The sequence below is a fragment of the Tenebrio molitor genome, chromosome 3 (genome assembly GCF_963966145.1).
Source record: "Tenebrio molitor chromosome 3, icTenMoli1.1, whole genome shotgun sequence".
NCBI classification, from domain to species: Eukaryota; Metazoa; Arthropoda; class Insecta; order Coleoptera; family Tenebrionidae; genus Tenebrio; species Tenebrio molitor.
In genome coordinates, this window is record NC_091048.1 from 1,467,659 (window position 1) to 1,485,800 (window position 18,142).

At 35.0% G+C, this 18,142-nt stretch overlaps 1 protein-coding gene across 1 annotated transcript; it reads right to left on the reverse strand.

Moving 5' to 3' along the window:
• Positions 1-5,637: 5,637 nt before the first annotated feature.
• On the reverse strand, positions 5,638-6,443 carry LOC138126526 (leukocyte surface antigen CD53-like). Its single transcript, XM_069042296.1, has 3 exons — positions 6,206-6,443; positions 5,970-6,158; positions 5,638-5,917 (listed from the first exon to the last, which is right to left on the reverse strand). The coding sequence occupies exons 1-3, from the start codon at positions 6,269-6,271 to the stop codon at positions 5,729-5,731; spliced, it is 444 nt and encodes a 147-aa protein (XP_068898397.1). The 5' UTR covers positions 6,272-6,443; the 3' UTR covers positions 5,638-5,728.
• Positions 6,444-18,142: the final 11,699 nt, after the last annotated feature.

An 18,142-nucleotide genomic window follows, 5' to 3' on the forward strand; every position in this document is an offset into this window, starting at 1 on the left:
TTTAATCTGACAATTCCCGTTTTTTTTGCAACAACTGTACATATTACATATGTATGTATTTTTGATTAACACACCAAACAAATAATACATAATTATATCATATTAAAATAGCCAAATAATGTTGTTTGCCGGGTATTTGTTTTAAAAACGATATTTTGGAAATGTAAAGAATTTCTCCACATTTCAGCTAAATTTTTCAAAAGTAGGTCGTCTTCTATTCAAAAATCGTCATTTGTAATAATGTTCCCATAATTTTCGCATGTGATTCCTTTTTTCATTATTATAAACATTCACTATTTCAACTTTTTCTTTAAGTGTCAAACTATGGCGTTTCGCGGACATTTTAAATATTTTAAACAGTTATAAGTTATATTAAGACACACTCGACACTCAATGACCACACCAACACCTTGTAAACTACTTGATTTGATGATTACATAAGAGAGAGCGCTTGTGCATACATCGTTATAATTTGATATTGTCCGTTCAACGGAGATTTTTGCCTGATTCGTGTAAAAATATCGTGTCCGCGTCCGCCCAATGGAGAGTCCGTTTAAGAGAGGCTCCTATATACGAGATTCCCTATTTCCGAGATCGGGACTATGAAAATGTGTCCGTTGAATAGAGGTGTCCGTTCATGGGGGGTGTCCGTAAACAGAGATTTTACTGTATTACTAAAATTGTTTTCATTTAATATCTACCATATGATTCTCTTTTTTCTCTTCCACCCTTATCATTATAGGTTACAGCAACGGGCGCAACAAGCCGCTGTACTGCTCGTCAAATCTTAGATGGCCGCTAAGGATGCGCAGAAGAGGGAGTGCGATGCAAGATGTGGAACCAAGATGCCACAAGGTGAAGCGGTAAAGTGGGGTATAATTCTGAAAAGTACACTCAGATACAGAAATCGACTTGTTCTAACTCCGCGTTGTCGACAAGATTTTAATCCTGTAGCTGTAATCTGTACTGACGTATTGCGAGTCTTCAACGCATTTGTGATCTGCAATTTTTATTACCTAAATAATAATAAATAGAGGTACCGTTCCCACTAAATTTCCGACGGCGTTGTATGTAATTTTTACATTTCCCCTTTTTAGAAAATGACACCCATAAAGTTGCTCTTATTGTTAATACACGTTGTACATTTTGATAATTACGTCTCCTTTAATTTCAAAATCATAAAGCACTGTAAATTTTATTGAAGTACCTGTCCTTGCTATTTTGTCGGTGGACGAGTCGATTGGACCATCCGCTTAAATTACAATTACAAACAGATGTTCGTTATTCGCAGCGCTTCAGCCACTTTTACATAATACCGTAAACAATTTCCCAGAATTCGAATACGGTAAGATGAGGCACAAAGAATTATTCATTATTTCAATAAACTGTTATGTATTGCGAAATCAAAGCCATTATTCCATATAATTCATAATGTCAAATATGACATGATTAATAATCGTTTAAATTTAAAACATGTTTCACTGTGCTTTTAAAACCCATGGTTTGGAGTGTACCAGTGTTTCCACTGCTGCGACGCTCGAACAAGTGACGTCCCCACTCCTACCGTTACCATTGCGCATCCGAATCTCAGCGGCCATCTAATATTTGACGAGCAGTACTTAAGTTCGCAAGAAACAAGTGAAAGTTTTCTTGCATTTGTTTTTTGGTCTTATCGGCATCGGCGAAGCAAGTAATCCCCATAGGTGGGTAACGAAATTTGTCCCCAATCTTTCAATTATTTTAATTGGATAACTATAATGTTTAGGAAAAATAGTATATGTATTTTGTAATTTGCCTCCATCTTGATTCTCTAATAGACATATTGAAAATTTTTAGGTTGGCAAAACTTGATTCGTCATGCGTGTCAGTTTAAATTACAAAAAGTGCAAAGAATTATTTATCAGGATTTATCAAGCAACAAATTCGCGACCGTATTTTTGGGAATTTCACGTATTTCAACGGGCGTCCATGAAAGATTATCTTTCATATTCGTGTTTTGTGACAGACTTTGGATAAAACAAATGGCGACTTTGAAGACTTATCAAATTTTCACTTTTAAAATTAAGACATTACCAACCGCCACGAAAATCCCTAAATCGAGGAAAGTAAACATTTTTGTTTAAAAACGGCTTAAAAAGGGAAAATTACAAAAAATAGTATAAAAAACTCGTTTCATAAGACCTTGAAGCACTCATTCTTTAAAATAACTCGTGGCTATGCCACTCGTTTTTTAATCTTGAATTCGTGCTTCAAGACTGGTCTTATGAAACTTGTCTTTTAATATACTATTATGATACAAGTTTATAAGGAAGCTTTTAAAGCACGCGCGACGAGTTTAAGAGCAAGTGCTTTAAAGGCCCTTATAAATGTGTATCATACGCCATTTTTTATTATCCCTGCACTACAATCTGAAAATTATAACAAAAAAAGTAAATTGAAATACCATTTCCTAAGTAATCTGTGTCATTAATCGTTGATATAGAAATGGTCAATTGTTGTTGTTTCGTTGCTATCATAAATTGTGTATAAATGTCTATTTATCATTGTTCAAAATGTAGGTGAATTTGTTGTTACCTAAGCAACCCTTAAAGCTTTGGTGTTTTAAAGGCCCTTTTTCGCACGCATTTTAGTGTCAAAAACCGGAATTATGATTCAGGTATAATAAAAAATATATTTAAATATATTTTTTTGTTCAACACTGTCAGAATTTGCGAATTTTCTCCTATGTGATAAATGTCACAACTTGTCAAAACGAAACGTCAAGATAATTTTAAAGGTTTTAAGCGATTTGGAGCCTTTAAGGAGCTCGTCGAACAAAAAAACATTGTGTTCAACTCGTTCGTGTGTAAATTGGGCCTTTTTTTGGCCCACTCGTGCCAAAAAAGGTCCAATTTACACACAAACTCGTCAAATAAACTAACTACTAGTTGCTATTAACGAGTTCTATTATTAGTTAAAATTAATGTACTTATTTCTGAGACACGTTGTATAATACTTTTACTTCATTAAAATATAATAATTTCTTTAAACCCAATTACTAAACATAATTTCACATTGGAAAGCTACTAAATTAACAAATTTTTAACCAATCAAAAATGTTTACCTGTTCACAATTTCAAGAAAGATAAATTCGATTTTACCTCTGTGATCATCGGCAGCATACGATGCTCCTCTGCTGCCCATTTAAAATCCTGACATGGACACTGACAGTTTTTTGGACTGTATTCTACAATTGCGTGAGATCTGTTTTGGATGTGATATTTTCCCACTACATTCATTCCTGCGAAATTACATTGTGCCGTTATATCGTTAAATAGTTTCTTCAGTGATGGTTCATCCTTTGGCAGGCTAGGGGGAATAGTATTGCTACTGGTGCTGTTATTATCGTCAGAAAATTCGATATTTGGATCTTTTAATGCATAGTAAACCCTGCATACACATGAGGGTTCGTGATTATTCCTTATCGGTTCGATTTCTACAATTTTAACATCTTTGAAACAGATGCGTGTAGGGACCTCAATACAATGTCAGAAATATTTGTCAAAATTATTAAATTGGGCAGGAGAATTGAATGTTTTCATTTTAATATTTGGATATGTCTCGTTGGAAAACGAGATCGTAGACGATTCATTATGTATTTCCTTCAAAAATAGTAGTTTATTTAACGAGTTCATGTGTAAATTGGGTTTTTTTTGGCATGAGTGGGCCAATTTAAAACGCGAGTGAAACGAGCGTTTTAAAGGTCTACGAGTGCCAAAAAAAAGACCAATTTACACAAGAACGAGTTGAATACAACGTTTTTTTGTTCCACGAGCCACTTAAAGGCTCCAAATCGCTTAAAATCTTTAAAATTAGCTTGACGTTTCGTTTTGACAAGTTGTCTAATTTATCAAAATCCGTTCACACAGGAGAAAATTCTCAAATTCTGACAGTGTCGAACAAAAAAAAAAAAAAAAAAGCTTTAGCAGCAGAAAAAACATGACTGAGTTTATCTACAGGTTTCAGTTCTTCAATAAAATGTTTGAACTGTTGGTGGAATCTTCCATTGTAGAACAGAAAGAAACTGGAAAGCTAAGATTATGTTTTATTAATATTTATATAATATTTATTTATTATACGGGGTGATCAAATAGGACTGTTTAAGTTGGTAACACTGAATTGTATTTTAAATCGTATAACAGGAGTAACTTTCGGTTGTTGATGGCTTGTCCTTGTTAATGCTACACCTACATCAGATATTTGTCAAATAAACCAACAAAACATACCCGGTTGCAGTGTTATAAATAACCAAAATATAAAATTTTCTTAATTGTACTGCCAACTTAAACAGTCCTTTTTGATCACCCGGTATTTATATAATATTTATTTATTATATTTATATAATATTTATTTATTATATTTATAATATTTATTTATAATTCCCCAGGACTGGAGGAGCTTGATCTGTCGCTACAACGTCGAGTTTATTTGTGAAGCATCAGTGTCGGACGTATTTGTTTTTTAATTAACGTTCTAAAATCTCAACTGAAATGTTTGCGAAGAAGTCCCACTGCGTTCTAGGAGTCTCCCTCTCTGAATAAATCTGCATCATTTGCTAAGTCTGACGGAAACAGTTAACCAGAAACGTCAAATTTCCTTTTAATGTTTGCTCTAAATAATTTGCCAAAGAGAGAGACCCCCCACAGACCTACAGATTAACGAGTTTTTGAACTTTCCATTCATATTCCGATAGAAAATTCCTATTAAACCCCATATTCTCTCTGGAAATTAGTAAATTTTGGCAATTTTGACATTCCACGTAAATTTTTGACAGGTCGCACGTAAATGACAGATAAAATATGATACTGTGTATTACTGGTTGCATATGTATTTTGTAAATAAGAATCCTGTGTAGAAATCCTTCTGTTGTCTTTACAAATTATGAACGATTTTATTTCGTTGTGGTACCTACGTTACATAAAAAGCTTATTATGCAAGATGGAAACTAAAGAAGACGTCGATAATCACCAACCATGGAAACTCGAATTTATCAGCATAAAACTTGGCCAGACAGACGCAATAACCTTTCAGATAACATAAATTTCACATTGATAAACTTCAATCAAATTTTTACAGTTGTTGCTCAATCTCTTCGGTAAAATTTATTTCAGACAGACAATACACTCTTGGTAGTAAACAGTTACTCTTTATTTATGGATACTTCTTCAAGGAGCGTTGTATCAAACATACATATCCTATTTCGACGACCTGAAATAAAAATATTGAAAAACAAGTTACAACGGAAAACGGGCGATTTTCGCACCTGCAGCAACGCAAGAACTGTCGAAAAATACCCAATTTCTGTCGCAATGACTTGTATTTGTTCGTTAACAGCAGTGGCACACCCTACTAGTGGCGGACCGGCGTAGCTGTCATAACTAGCTTCTGTAGTACTGCTAGTTTCATCGACAGCATCTTCCAAGTCTCCGTAGTCGTCGTAAGTACAGTTCTTTTCGGTTCCAGTTACACCACAACAGTTGTACTAAAACGGCAGAAAAATGTTGTACAACTTGCGAATGTTGTACATATTGAGCGTCCATGCGATTTCTATACAGTGGTGCATTGCGGGTTGCGGTGCATCGAAAAATACGATAAGCATCAAGTAAACAAGTATTTACTATTTACAAAAATAATCGACATATATTTAGATAATTATGTACAGAGTTTGGGCAAATATGTACACAGCGCCTCACTGGAAACTCACATGTTCTTCAACTTCTTGAAAGAGGAGTTTGTTTTCGGGGGCGGCGCTGTTGTACTGTTGCAACATCAGTCGGTGGGTTTTCGTGTGGCCGCCTTCGTGTTCGTCGAAGTTGATGAAGGCTATCACAGCTATTGATAGCTCCAGGCAAAGAATTACCAAGAGCACACCGGCGAACTGCAACAGCGCTGTTCAGTCTCCGGTCGGCGTTTTTGAGTTAGGTACTCACCAGTAGGAGAACAACTCTGCTGTAAGTTTTGGCACAGAGACAACCCGCAACAGCCATGGCTAGACTCAGCGACCCCAAGACTATGAGCAGGGTCGGGAGTTGGATGAAGTCCAGACCGACGTACCTCCTGGGCCACCACAACTCGTCCACATAGACAACTCCCAAAGCGATCAGCGACACGCTCAGTATCTGCAAGAAGTGAGTGGAGCGGAGTCGAGTGCGGCGCAAGAACTCACCCCGAAGAGTATGCTGAAGACGATCAAGGCGACTCTCAGGACGTTCTCGTTAGCTGCGAACTTCATCTTGGATTCGGCGTTCGGATTTAGTGGAAGTTTGATGGCATTTTTTACGAGCGCAAAAATCACTTACGCCTGATTAGATAAAGCCATTTGCTTGTGTAAATCTCTGTTATCAACTGATTCTCGAAATTAATGGGATGCTACCTAACGCTGTAAATGTTTACGATTTATGTAAACAAGATAATTTACGCATCTATCCTAAACATCTTTTCAAGGTGAATCAGGTAAGAGATACTGGCTGAGTCAGAGGCGGAGTGAGACACTTCTGCTCTAATCCGAAGGGTATCACGAGCGAAGTTTGAAGCGGTGATGGTCTCGTCGCTGTTTCACCGGTTGTGATCAGTGTATTCTTATCGCGAGCAAGATCAGATAAGATTTTGCTTTGTTTTCAGTGTTTGCATTTTTTTAAATACGTCTCTGTTCAAGAGTTCCATATTGTTTTGTTTTGACGTGGAAATCACCTGTTTGCGTCTACGTCTGCGGTGAAAGATTTCCTGTCCTCAACCAGAATATTTTTATTTGTTTTATATTTTGTCGAATGTTTTTGTTCTCTTGTTTGCAACAAGAAATGAAAATGTGTTTTCACTTTTTACTACTAAGAGAACACAACACTTTGTGGAATAAATATTTTGACAGACAATAAAAAATCTCAACTGAATATTCCACAGAAAAAAATTATAGGAATGTGAGAAATAAGCAACGTAGGTAACAATTGAAATAATTTAGTTTAGAAATTATCGTGTTCCTTTTTGTTTACGTGACTATTTAAATTAATTTTGTCACAATTTCACCTTCGTCCAAACCAGGAAGTAGACACCAATTTAGGTTTCAATAATTTTCGTAATTAACTTGATCCAACCTGGCAACTGACAATTATGATGGTGACGTGGTTTGACTACTATTATAAAGGCCCGTTCAGAACACTTTGTTTTTTTAAACATTTTGCCCTGTTTTTAAGTGCTTCTTCACAATAGACATAAGACAAGAAATACATAAGAGATACCTAAGAATAATTTATAAATTTGGGCAATTGGAAAATAATTTATGTGTCCATATAACTCAAATATGATTCTTCATGCCTTTTTGTACACACCAATAATGTTCACTGAGGTCACTTCTCATAAGTTACGTAAAAATTAATAGCATATACACTGCATGTATCATGAATTTCTTATGCCTTATGTCAAGCTTATGTCCATTGTGAACAAGGACTAAAGTATGGGTGTTCATTTAATATTCTGGTAGCATTACCTATGGAAATATTTTGTTTCTGTGAAGGCATGTCGCGTTTCGTTGTCGCTCTGATCTCATTATACAGTGAGCGGCAAAAGTATGGAATAAATTCCTTAAAAATTAAACAAAATTTTTTTCAAAAAAATCTTTGGACAGGTCAATTTTAGTTTATAAAAATACATGTTTCATATAGTATTTCTGCTAGGATGTTCCCTATTGGGAAAACGAACTGCGTACTCCTGAGCAGGAACTGTGGCACTCTCATTACACTTCTGTTTTTTTGGGGGAAACGAGGTGAGGCCCGAGGCGACGGTCCCGCCGGTCGTGGGCGGCGTAAAAGATTAGCGTCGAGGACGATATCTGGCTTCACTTTCGATTCCCCCTTCTTTTTTAATTTTTGTTTTTGAAGCCCATTTATTTTTCAAGAGTTTATCCTTTTTTTTCTATCGCGGCGAGGGCACAACCCTTCGTTTTGTAAATAAATATTTAGTGTGAGAAACGTTTTTGTTGAAATTTATCAGATTTGTACATGTGCAGGACGGAGTGAAAATATTTTGAAATTTTCAAGTGGTAACTCATATTATTCCCACAAGAAACCTAAAACTATGAATTGACTTTTTCGTACTCATAGCCTTGAAAGCAACGCTTCCAACATCCAACGCTCGCTCCGAAACGAGTGCTTCCCGGTCGACTCGAATGTAAAAATTGCAAAAAACATTGGCCCTTTGAGGCATTCAAAAAAAGATCTGTCTTGATAATAATAAAATTTAGTTCATAAAATACAACTTCCCTGGGTTTTCCTCCATTAAAAAATTACGGAAAGATTTATAATCGTTGAAAATTGTTCCTACAAAATTCACAAATTATTGAAAAAATTGAAATATCAAGTGAAGCAATTGTTTCCAACAACCAAAGATCACTGCCTACTTGGGTTTATGTTCGTTTATGTTTAATGTATTAAAACAAAAAAATTTAATTTAATTTTCGTACAAAAATATTGTACGAACCACTTGCGTGAAGACATCTTCCGTTCATTCGCGCATTAATTAAAAGCACTCGCTCCTTCGTCGCTCGTGCTTTAAAAAATGCGCTCATGTGGGAACATCGTCTTCCCGCACTTGGTTCGTAAATAACTATTTGAAAATACTTGCACTGGAATTTCTAAACAATCCGTTTGCATGAAAATCGAATGGGCATTTTTATTTAAGTCTTCATTATGTCTCCAAAAAATTGCTTTGACTTTGTCCAATCGGTTTCTTATTCTCTAAAAAATTTCTCCACTTTTCGTCCCATGTTGCACCCACCTGAGGTTTTATGTAGGTACTTTGCGCCAATATCTTATACTGTTTCTATAGTGCATTTGAGCTCACACCTTATGTTTCCCATAAAATACGCTTTTCTCTATAAGACACGTCGTCAATAGCAACGTATCTTACAGAGTCATAAAATACGCTCACACAACTATCCCTCCGCCACCCGGCGGCATGGCAATTTTGCCGGAGTACATACACTATTACGGATATTACTGTCAAGTAATAGTGCAGTGCTTATCAACATAATTACCGGCGTCTCGCCTCCGCATTTTGACTCTGTTGTGTATTATGTTCTGTGTCAATGTTAAGGAATTTCCTCACGATATGACATGAGTATAATAATATACCTTTTTGAATTTCAACTACCAATGTGTTCCCTAAGTCCAGAATTTTTAAATTTTTAAAAAGAGAATGCGGTACAATTCCCGTTGCTGAAATTATAAGTGGTAAAATAGAAATTTTTTCTAAACTCCAAAGATTTCTCATAGCAACGGAGAGCTCTAAATATTTATTAATTTTTGTGTTATATGTCTGTGTTATATTGGGGGAATTTGGAACAGCTATATCTAAAAGATATGCTTGCTTTTGTTGTTTATTTAAAATAATATATCATTCAAGTAACATTTTATTCATCATTTTTACACTAATTATCACACAAGTGAAAAGTACAATTTTTGAATTGGAACTGCCACATTAGCTTCGTTCCTAACATCTTCTTCTTTAACTTCTGCTGTTTCATCCAATGCAAGTGGCCGGCCATCGAAAACTGCCAATCTTTACATTTTCTTCAAATGATTATTGCCGTAATGTGAATTAACTTTTAATGAAGTTCTACACACTTACCCCATATCAAGAAAAGCCAAAATGACATCTTCGGTTACCTCCGTTTTATTGTTCCGGCCTTGAAACGAAACATACACCCTTTCGAATGCACTTTTAGACTTCATTGGTAAGAAATTGCCACGTTTTTTTTATTTCTTCTGGAACGTTTTGGCACATTTCAACGATGAAGATTGTTTTTTTCCAAATTTGTTGATTTCGTATCCCACCTCCACCCGGCGGCACGGCAATTTTGCCGGAGTACATACACTATTACGGATATTACTATCAAGTAATAGTGCAGTGCTTATCAACATAATTACCGGCGTCTCGCCTCCGCATTATGACTTTGTTGTGTATTATGTTCTGTGTCAATGTTAAGGAACTTCCTCACGATGTGACATGAGTATAATAATATACCTTTTTGAATTTCAACTACCAATGTGTTATCTAAATCCAGAATTTTTAAATTTTTAAAAAGAGATTGCGGTACTATTGCCGTTGCTGAAATTACAAGTGGTAAAATATTATTACCACAGTACCCGTGGCAACCTTCGCATTTTATGTATTGTGACGCGCCTCGAATAATTTCTGAATTTATTAAAATTTCTGGTAAAGCTTGTTTGACACGATGCTAAATTTCGTAGTAAATTTGTTAGAAAATGAGAGAGACCCTCTAACACTAACATCTTAAGCCTGTTTGACACGATGCTAAATTTATGAGAAAATTTACTAGTAAATGAGAGAGGACCAATGAACGATCAGGATCTGACAAAGACAGACTATGATCCTGATCGTTCATTGGTCCTCTCTCATTTACTAGTAAATTTTCTCATAAATTTAGCATCGTGTCAAACAGGCTTAAGATGTTAGTGTTAGAAAAAATCTTGAAGACAACGCGTTTTTTATAGTTTAAAAATCTCGGTCTATTAAATACTCGCTCCCTGCGGTCGCTCTGATTTAAACTACGATCCCGATTTTTAAATCGTCTATAAAACACTTGTTGTCTTAATAGCTATTTTTGATGGGCCTTTAATATTTTCCAGTTTAATTCACGCTAATAGATAACAATGGAAATTTCCATTAAATAACCAACAACAATCAATTGGTGCGATTCTGTTTTAAAATTTACCAATATTGCTATATAACAATGTTGTAGTTGCTATGATATGAAGCTGTTGATTGGTTGATCTATGCAATATTTAATAACAATATTGCTAAATTTTAGAACAGAATCGCAGTAAATATCATAATTAACTTACTAATTTAATTTGAAGGCGTTCCATTTCATGATCTTTTCTCATGTTCTCTAGATCTTTTCTTGATATCTCTAGTTCTTTTTTCATAACCTAGATGTGGGAATTAAAAAAGATTCTTAAAAAAGAAAGCAGTGAGGAGTGTTCTAAAGGAACGAGTTCGACAACATGTCTTGTGCAACGAGTGTAACATGCTATTTTTCCTACTTAGGCTTCATTAATTTAATTTTTTTTTAAATAAGTATAAAATTATTATCTAGTGATTTTTATTTTAATGGAATTGGGTTGGTATTGACGAAGCAATATCATTTTGTTGAAAATTAAATTTTAAATGGTCTCCCTTAATAGTTTATTTTGATCCAATACATGGACTCAGGTTCAAATGACATCACATTGAACTCATTGAACACTGAAATTTACTTTCAATACCGACCCCAAATTCAATTATCACCAAAAACGATGCTATAAATTTGATCTTTGTGAACTGTTTTCACAAATTTGCAGATTGATTAATCAAGAAAATAAGTGAAAAAAAGAGACTTTCATAACGTGTTGTACACACAATTTTTTTGTATATCGAAAAAGCTTGAGAAATTTGGTTTAAAAGGATTATGAAAAATTACAAAAAAAAAATAGGTATGCTTTGACAATCATCTCCAAGGAGATGGAATAAAATGATGCAAAAAACTACTACTTTCACTACGATTTTTCGTGTAAAAAACTGCTACTTTCATTACATTACGATACGCAAAAAAAAATGTTGTGTTGTGTTTTTATTCAGCCTACCAATAATTGTTGCTAATCAAGGTCATTCGGTCTTTTATTTACATAAATAAATTCGAACCCAAATGGTTTTAATGATACGTTTTTTCCGTTCTTTTCCGTTCTTTTCTACCAAATTTTCCCAGATTTTCTTCAATTATCTATAAAGCTTATCCCAATAAGATTAGGTATCTTTAACGAAATATGCAACAGATTTCCCCCTTTCAAGTAGTAAGTTTTGTAATTTGTTCCTGACAATTCTTCCGTTTAATTTTTTTCGGGTAGAATTTGAACATATGAAAGGGTTAATTAAAATGACCAACATTATTTACTCATTTCAATTTCAATTTGAGAGAGAGAGAGAGAAACAGTATTTATTGACATATACCTAAAAGTAGTATAATGTCAAAGGCCATCGACCGAAGTCCTTCAGCCTGTCATTTAATATGCTTTTCTTTAATGCATTCACTAAGTTAGTGGTTAAATATAGCTTCTTGCAGAGGTGTTGTGGGATGTTGTCGTCTTCTTTGGCAATTTTCAGGTAGACCGCTCGATGTTGAAGTCGTCTTCATGTTCACTGTAAATGTGGTAACAGTAGATATTATATAGAAGAGGAGCTAACGGAGATCCTTGTGGCACACCTTGTTCTGGAGCAAATTCTTCAGAAGTTGCAGAATTTATTTTAATTACCTACCAAAGTTCTTTGTTCAAGGTAATTTTTAATAATATGAGTGATATATTCTGTTCAACTTATTCGTTTTGTACAGTAAGCCCTTATGCCAAATGCTGTCAAACGCTTTATTTATGTTTGTTCACTTATACGTTGTTTGTTAAAGTAATAAGAGAATGGATGGTGGAGTGATCTTCTTTAAAGCCGAATTGATAATATCTGGGAATTCTATGTCCGATTTCTGCGTTTATCCGATTCTTGAGAATCACTTCAAAGTTCTTGCCGATTACCGATAGCAGTGTTATTGGGCGATAGCTTGCTGTCTTTTGGTGATCAAGATTGTGTTTTGCGATCAATATTATGCAACCTTTTTTCCACTCAGATGAAAAGTAACAATTTTCAATACAGTAATTGTACATTTTTAGAATGTATAAACATCGTCGTGCATACGTCGGAGGATACTGCGTGAGATTAGATCAAAGCCTGGTGACGTGTTTTTTTCTTTGTTCAGAGTTGCATAGTATTCTTCTTCCGTAACTGTCGGCCCAACGTTTGGTATGTTATTTTCAGAGAAAAAGTCATCGTACCACTCTTTCACAATTTGAAAATTCCGCAAGTCTTAGTCAGCATTTTGGTCCTCTTTGAATACTTTTACAAAGTATTTTTTAAAGATCTGTGTTTTTTCCTCGTCGGTCTTGTAAGAAGTGTCATTATCAACAATTGTTGGAATTGAACTGCTCTTTTTGTATTTGGACAGTTTTTTTTATTGTATTCCAGTAGTTCTAGCCCTGTTTTTTATTTATGTCAGACCATGCCTCACACCACTTGAAACTTCGGTATTGCCCTATTAATATTTGAATGTCTTTGTTCAGCTTATTAAACTTCCGTTTTAAGTTTGGGTCTTGCCGTTTTAATTTTATAAGGCCTAAAATACATATAAGGAGGGAGTTGATTTTTGTATAAAGCTAGTTTTACTGTTGGTGAATGCTTCTTGACGAGCCGTGCGAATTTTTCTATAAATTCGTGGATTCGCTCGGGGTTTATGGGCTGATACAACCATCGATTCTTTTCTTTCAGAAGTTCCTCGTTGACTTTGTTGACATTAGATTTTTTTAATTTTACGTCAGCTTTCTCTACGTAGAATTTAGTGATTTTTATGTCAACCAATCTCTCGCTGGACAAACTAACAGTTTTTACTGTTTTTCATTTGAGTATTTTTTTTTCTGTTGCGTTATCAATGAATGTGTAAACATATTAGCGGATATGAATTTTAGGGTTCAAATTATATTTAATTTTAACTCGGTTTTTAAGAATTTCCGGAAAAAATGATACACAAAAAACGTTTATTTTAACAAATCCTATTGATGGTTAAATTTATTACGTGGACTTCCATAACACCCGGTATATTTTTATTGTGAGCTTCCAACAACAAGAGAATCAGCAAATTAATAATGTATTTGATAATTATTACAAAAAACATGCTTAGGGTAATATAACAATTGATTGTTGTCTATTTAAATGCTTGCACTAATTGCACATTAATTATAAGTTATAACGTTAATTTTATTATTAAACAAAATTATTTTAATTGTAGGCAACCAATAAAACAGTAAATGACGAAAATAATAAACGCTCCTGTAGGTACGATGAATGTGGATAAGGGGTGGCTATGAGATCTGGTAACATTGTTGGTAGTAGCTACAGAAGAAATAAAATTCCCTAAGAAAAATTGATAGCTTTCGTGTTAGGTTATGTTGATTTCAATTAAGGTTATAATACATTATGTGACGGAAACGGTAACATCGTTGCCAGCTTGAACGTATTTATGCCTAAACAACGTGGACGGTGAGCGGTGACTTGGGTAAGTAACTAAAACTGAAAGGGATTTTATTTTTATCGTGCGTGTTTTATTGTGCAAAATTCAAATTCGTTTCTTTTTTGTATCTTTTATGTTGGTGACAAAATCAAATCTTTAAAACGTCAGTCAGCTTTTTGGCATTTTGCAAAACGTCAAAAAATATCAAACAAACAAAACAGTTTATAGTGAATTCCAAAAACATCCGAACAATCAAAGTTCCGTCAAGTTGTCACACTGACAAAGCTGTTCCAGTACTTTTCAGTGTACTTGGTTGACCACCCTGCAGCAATAGACACCCTGCCAAATCTTTATGACAATTTGTCAACAATTCGAAAAAAATAGAAAAACAAATGAGAACAGTAGGTACTTAAGAGGAGTCCTCACCGTACCGCTCTTATGGGACTTTCAATGTGTAGTTCCGGCATCATATCTCCGTCATTTTTCAATTTTTCCGAATCAAATTTATATTTTTGAAATCCTTGCACTTTTTTCTACAAACTGACCGTATGGTTTTTCAAAATAGCAATTTTAAGGACCAAAAACCTTACATTCGTAAACGAGTGTTTATGGAAATCTGAAAATCAGGCATATCTTTGCTCAAAGTGCGTATTTTAACAAATCATCCGGTCAAATTGTAGATTATTTAGTTTTATATCGTTCAAAAAAAACCCATTGGAATCCGACTGTTCATCAATCTGTAATTTTGCCGGAACGATTTGTCTCCAAATTTCGATTCAAAAGCACACTATCCTTTTCTTGCTAGCCTTCTTGTCTTACTCATTGCCGTTTTCACAGAAACCTCGTTCGGCTGTAGGTCGAGGGATGGTCGAGGGTACATTTATGACTCTATTGTTCGCCTAATGCCAAAGCTCTCTAAGTAAACATTTACACACATAAAAAATATGTACTAAAATATGAAAATGGATTCATTTCATAATGATCAAACTATAAATTCAATTTAAATATCGAAGTATGAAAAATGTATGACGATAAAGTGCCCGTATACAGTTTATACAGTCCCCAAAAAAGAAAACGAGTCCATAACTCCCTTATTTACACGAGGATTTTAACTATTTATCAACCAAATTAAATGGTTTTAAGTAGCCTACAAAAGGGCCTAATAAATTCATGTATAGCCTAAAGGATTTCAATGGTAAACTATGAAAAATTTGTTTTTCAAACGCGAACAAATACGTTTTTTTAGTAATTCTGACAGAGATTTTTATTCTGAAAACAACAGTGTATCACAAGTATACATTTACATAACAAAAATACAAAAAAAAAAAAACGCTACTATCGTCCATGCGCTCCTTTTTGGGCAAAACATTGGCGGCATCTTTGCGCAATCCCTATTGTAATGATTTGTATACATTACTTTTTCCGCCAAATATTTGAACCTGCGCAAAACGGTAACAAATGTGGTCGTGATCGTCATCGAATCGGAGGAGCCCTACGTTGTGATTTTCTTTTGGCGGAAAAGGTTCGGAATGCAAACGGTGAGGGTTCCAGTTGGAAGAGTGCCGCAAATAAAACACACATGTGAGGGACGCAAAATACCTTTTATTAAAAATGCCTGTAATAACTTTGATGAAAAAGAAGTTGAAACGAATACAAAAGCCAGAAATTAAGGTTAACGAGGTACAAGAAATTAACTAGTTGAGTACATCACAAAGATAAACGACAAGATGAATGCAACAATATTTAAAATAACCGAAAAACTGGCACATGACAGACAAAATGACAGTTTAAAGCTTGCAAAACAAGTAAACAAATTATAAGGCAGTTATTACAGACAGGGACGGATGAAAAACCTTCTTCAAAAACCGTATCCCAGGTATTACTCATATTTCACAATTAGATTAATGACAAAAACAATGGTTATTTGAAACTACGCGGTCAAGGTACGCCAACGGTAGCCTAGAGCTGGAGGTAACAAACTTTCGGCCGCGAGGGGACTCAGAAGAATAATCTGAGTCATCTTGAAATCAAGCGACGTTTATAGATATTCGGGGTATTAATGAACGTCAGACTATTTCGCCGACCAAGCAAGAGTGACAGAGCGCCTCGGGGTCGTACGATTTGCATCACTAAACAGCATAAGCGAATATTTAGCTCCACCGTCCCCAACCAACCGTTTCCCGACAAACCCCCGAAATCTCTATAACCTCGACGGAAGCTTCACGAAAACATCCCGACGCCGCATATGCGAAGACTCAGGTCCGCCCCCGCTAACGGTTTCAAATAACCGTAGCTTCCACAGAAATTTACTAAATTACCCCACGACTTCCTGATTATCACCTAGCTCCCACAGGGGCGCACTTACAACATTTTACTTTAACTTTTCCGAAATCTAGCAACAACACGAAGGAAAAAAAAACCGAGTTTAACTGTATCGAACAAAGCGCAACATTAAACGATGAGAAAATCCAGCAAACAAAGCGCAACATCAAACAATGATAAAATAAGCAAAACAAACACAACATTAAACAAGGATAACATAAGCAAAACAAAACGCAACATTAAGCAATGAGGAAATAAAAGAGAACAAAGCGCGAAGTTAAATAACGATAAAATAAAAACACTTTAAACAGGAATACAATACTCGTTGGCAATACTAAACAAAAATATGGCGGGTCGAGTGCCGTTAAACAATGTTAGTGAAAGAAAAACAAAATGGACGCACGCGGTCCGGACGACGGCTACTAATTTTCGAAATTACAAGATTGCAAAAAAATGAACCTCCCGGAAGAAAGATAACGCTTAAAATTAACAAATGGGCGCTTCTTAAAGCAACAGCATGCAACAAAATGAAAACTACAACATACCCTTACCACGTGGTCCTGGTCCCAAAAACAAAAACAACGGACAACGAACGTGAGATAAACAATTACCCGTGTGGATAAAAAAAAGAAACTGCCGAATTCTTCACGGGGACACAAAATATCTACCCGGGACGGTAGTGTAATTGGTTCGGATTTAACTTACAAATTTGAGAAACTTGGATCGCTCTTCGCAAGGTGTGTTCGTTTCGAAAAACTAAACAAAAGTCACCTACCCCCTTCAACCACCCGCGCGAGCCCGTTTCCTCCCCGCTATATTTCCGCTCGTAGTTCCTAGTCTAGCCGCTAGTACCTTCACATTTGGCGCGCTCTCGTGGCGGTACCGGGTATTTTAAATTTTTAAATTTTAAACTGGGTCACTACACTATGTTATTATTTGTCATTTGTTTTTCCACCTAACTTAATTTGTTTGTTATTACACTGTAACGCAAGGCATTTTGATAGCTTCTCGCTTGGTGCTCGGCATTTGTTTCAAAAGTTAGTGTTATTTTTTTATGCGATGTTATACTTGTGATATATTGTTGTTTTCAGAATAAAAATCTCTATTAGAATTTCTAAAAAAACGTATGTGCTCCTGTTTGAAAAAAATTTTTTTTTGACAGTTTAACCTTGAAGCGCTTAGGGCTATACGTGAATTTAATAGGCCTATTCACAACCATTTAATTTGATACATCGATCATTAAAATCGTCCGATAAATAAAGGAACTATGGACTCGTCTTCTTTTTTAAGGACACCTGTATTAAAAAAATGTCTCCAAACGACGGCCATTGAACAAAAAGTTATTATGTACATAAAAGTTTGGGAAAAAATAGCAGCGGCAAAATTGTTTTAAACAAAAGTGATGATTGGTACTACCAAACTCAGGAGCAACTGCGTATCACTGGCAAGAAAACATGCATATTAGGTGTGTGGACTGGCTACGGGGAGATAAAAATTGAACATATAAACAACGATGATAATTTTTGAAAGCAGAAAATGGAAAATGCATTGAAGTCATTTAATGTAAAATGTTTGCTTCCCGAAATTGTTGATCCTAGCCAGTCAAAAAACTTACACCTATTAGAACAATAATTTTGTAATTAATATACTGGGTGACTGACGAAAATCTTTGATGCATATGTA

Bases quoted from the DNA above. Each gene is read 5' to 3' on its own strand.
- LOC138126526 (XM_069042296.1), bottom strand. From the start codon at position 6,271: ATGAAGTTCGCAGCTAACGAGAACGTCCTGAGAGTCGCCTTGATCGTC. The intron at 6,159-6,205 runs GTGAGTTCTTGC...CACTTCTTGCAG, and splicing joins TCTTCAGCATACTCTTCGGG to ATACTGAGCGTGTCGCTGAT. The intron at 5,918-5,969 runs GTGAGTACCTAA...GCGCTGTTGCAG, and splicing joins GCAGAGTTGTTCTCCTACTG to TTCGCCGGTGTGCTCTTGGT.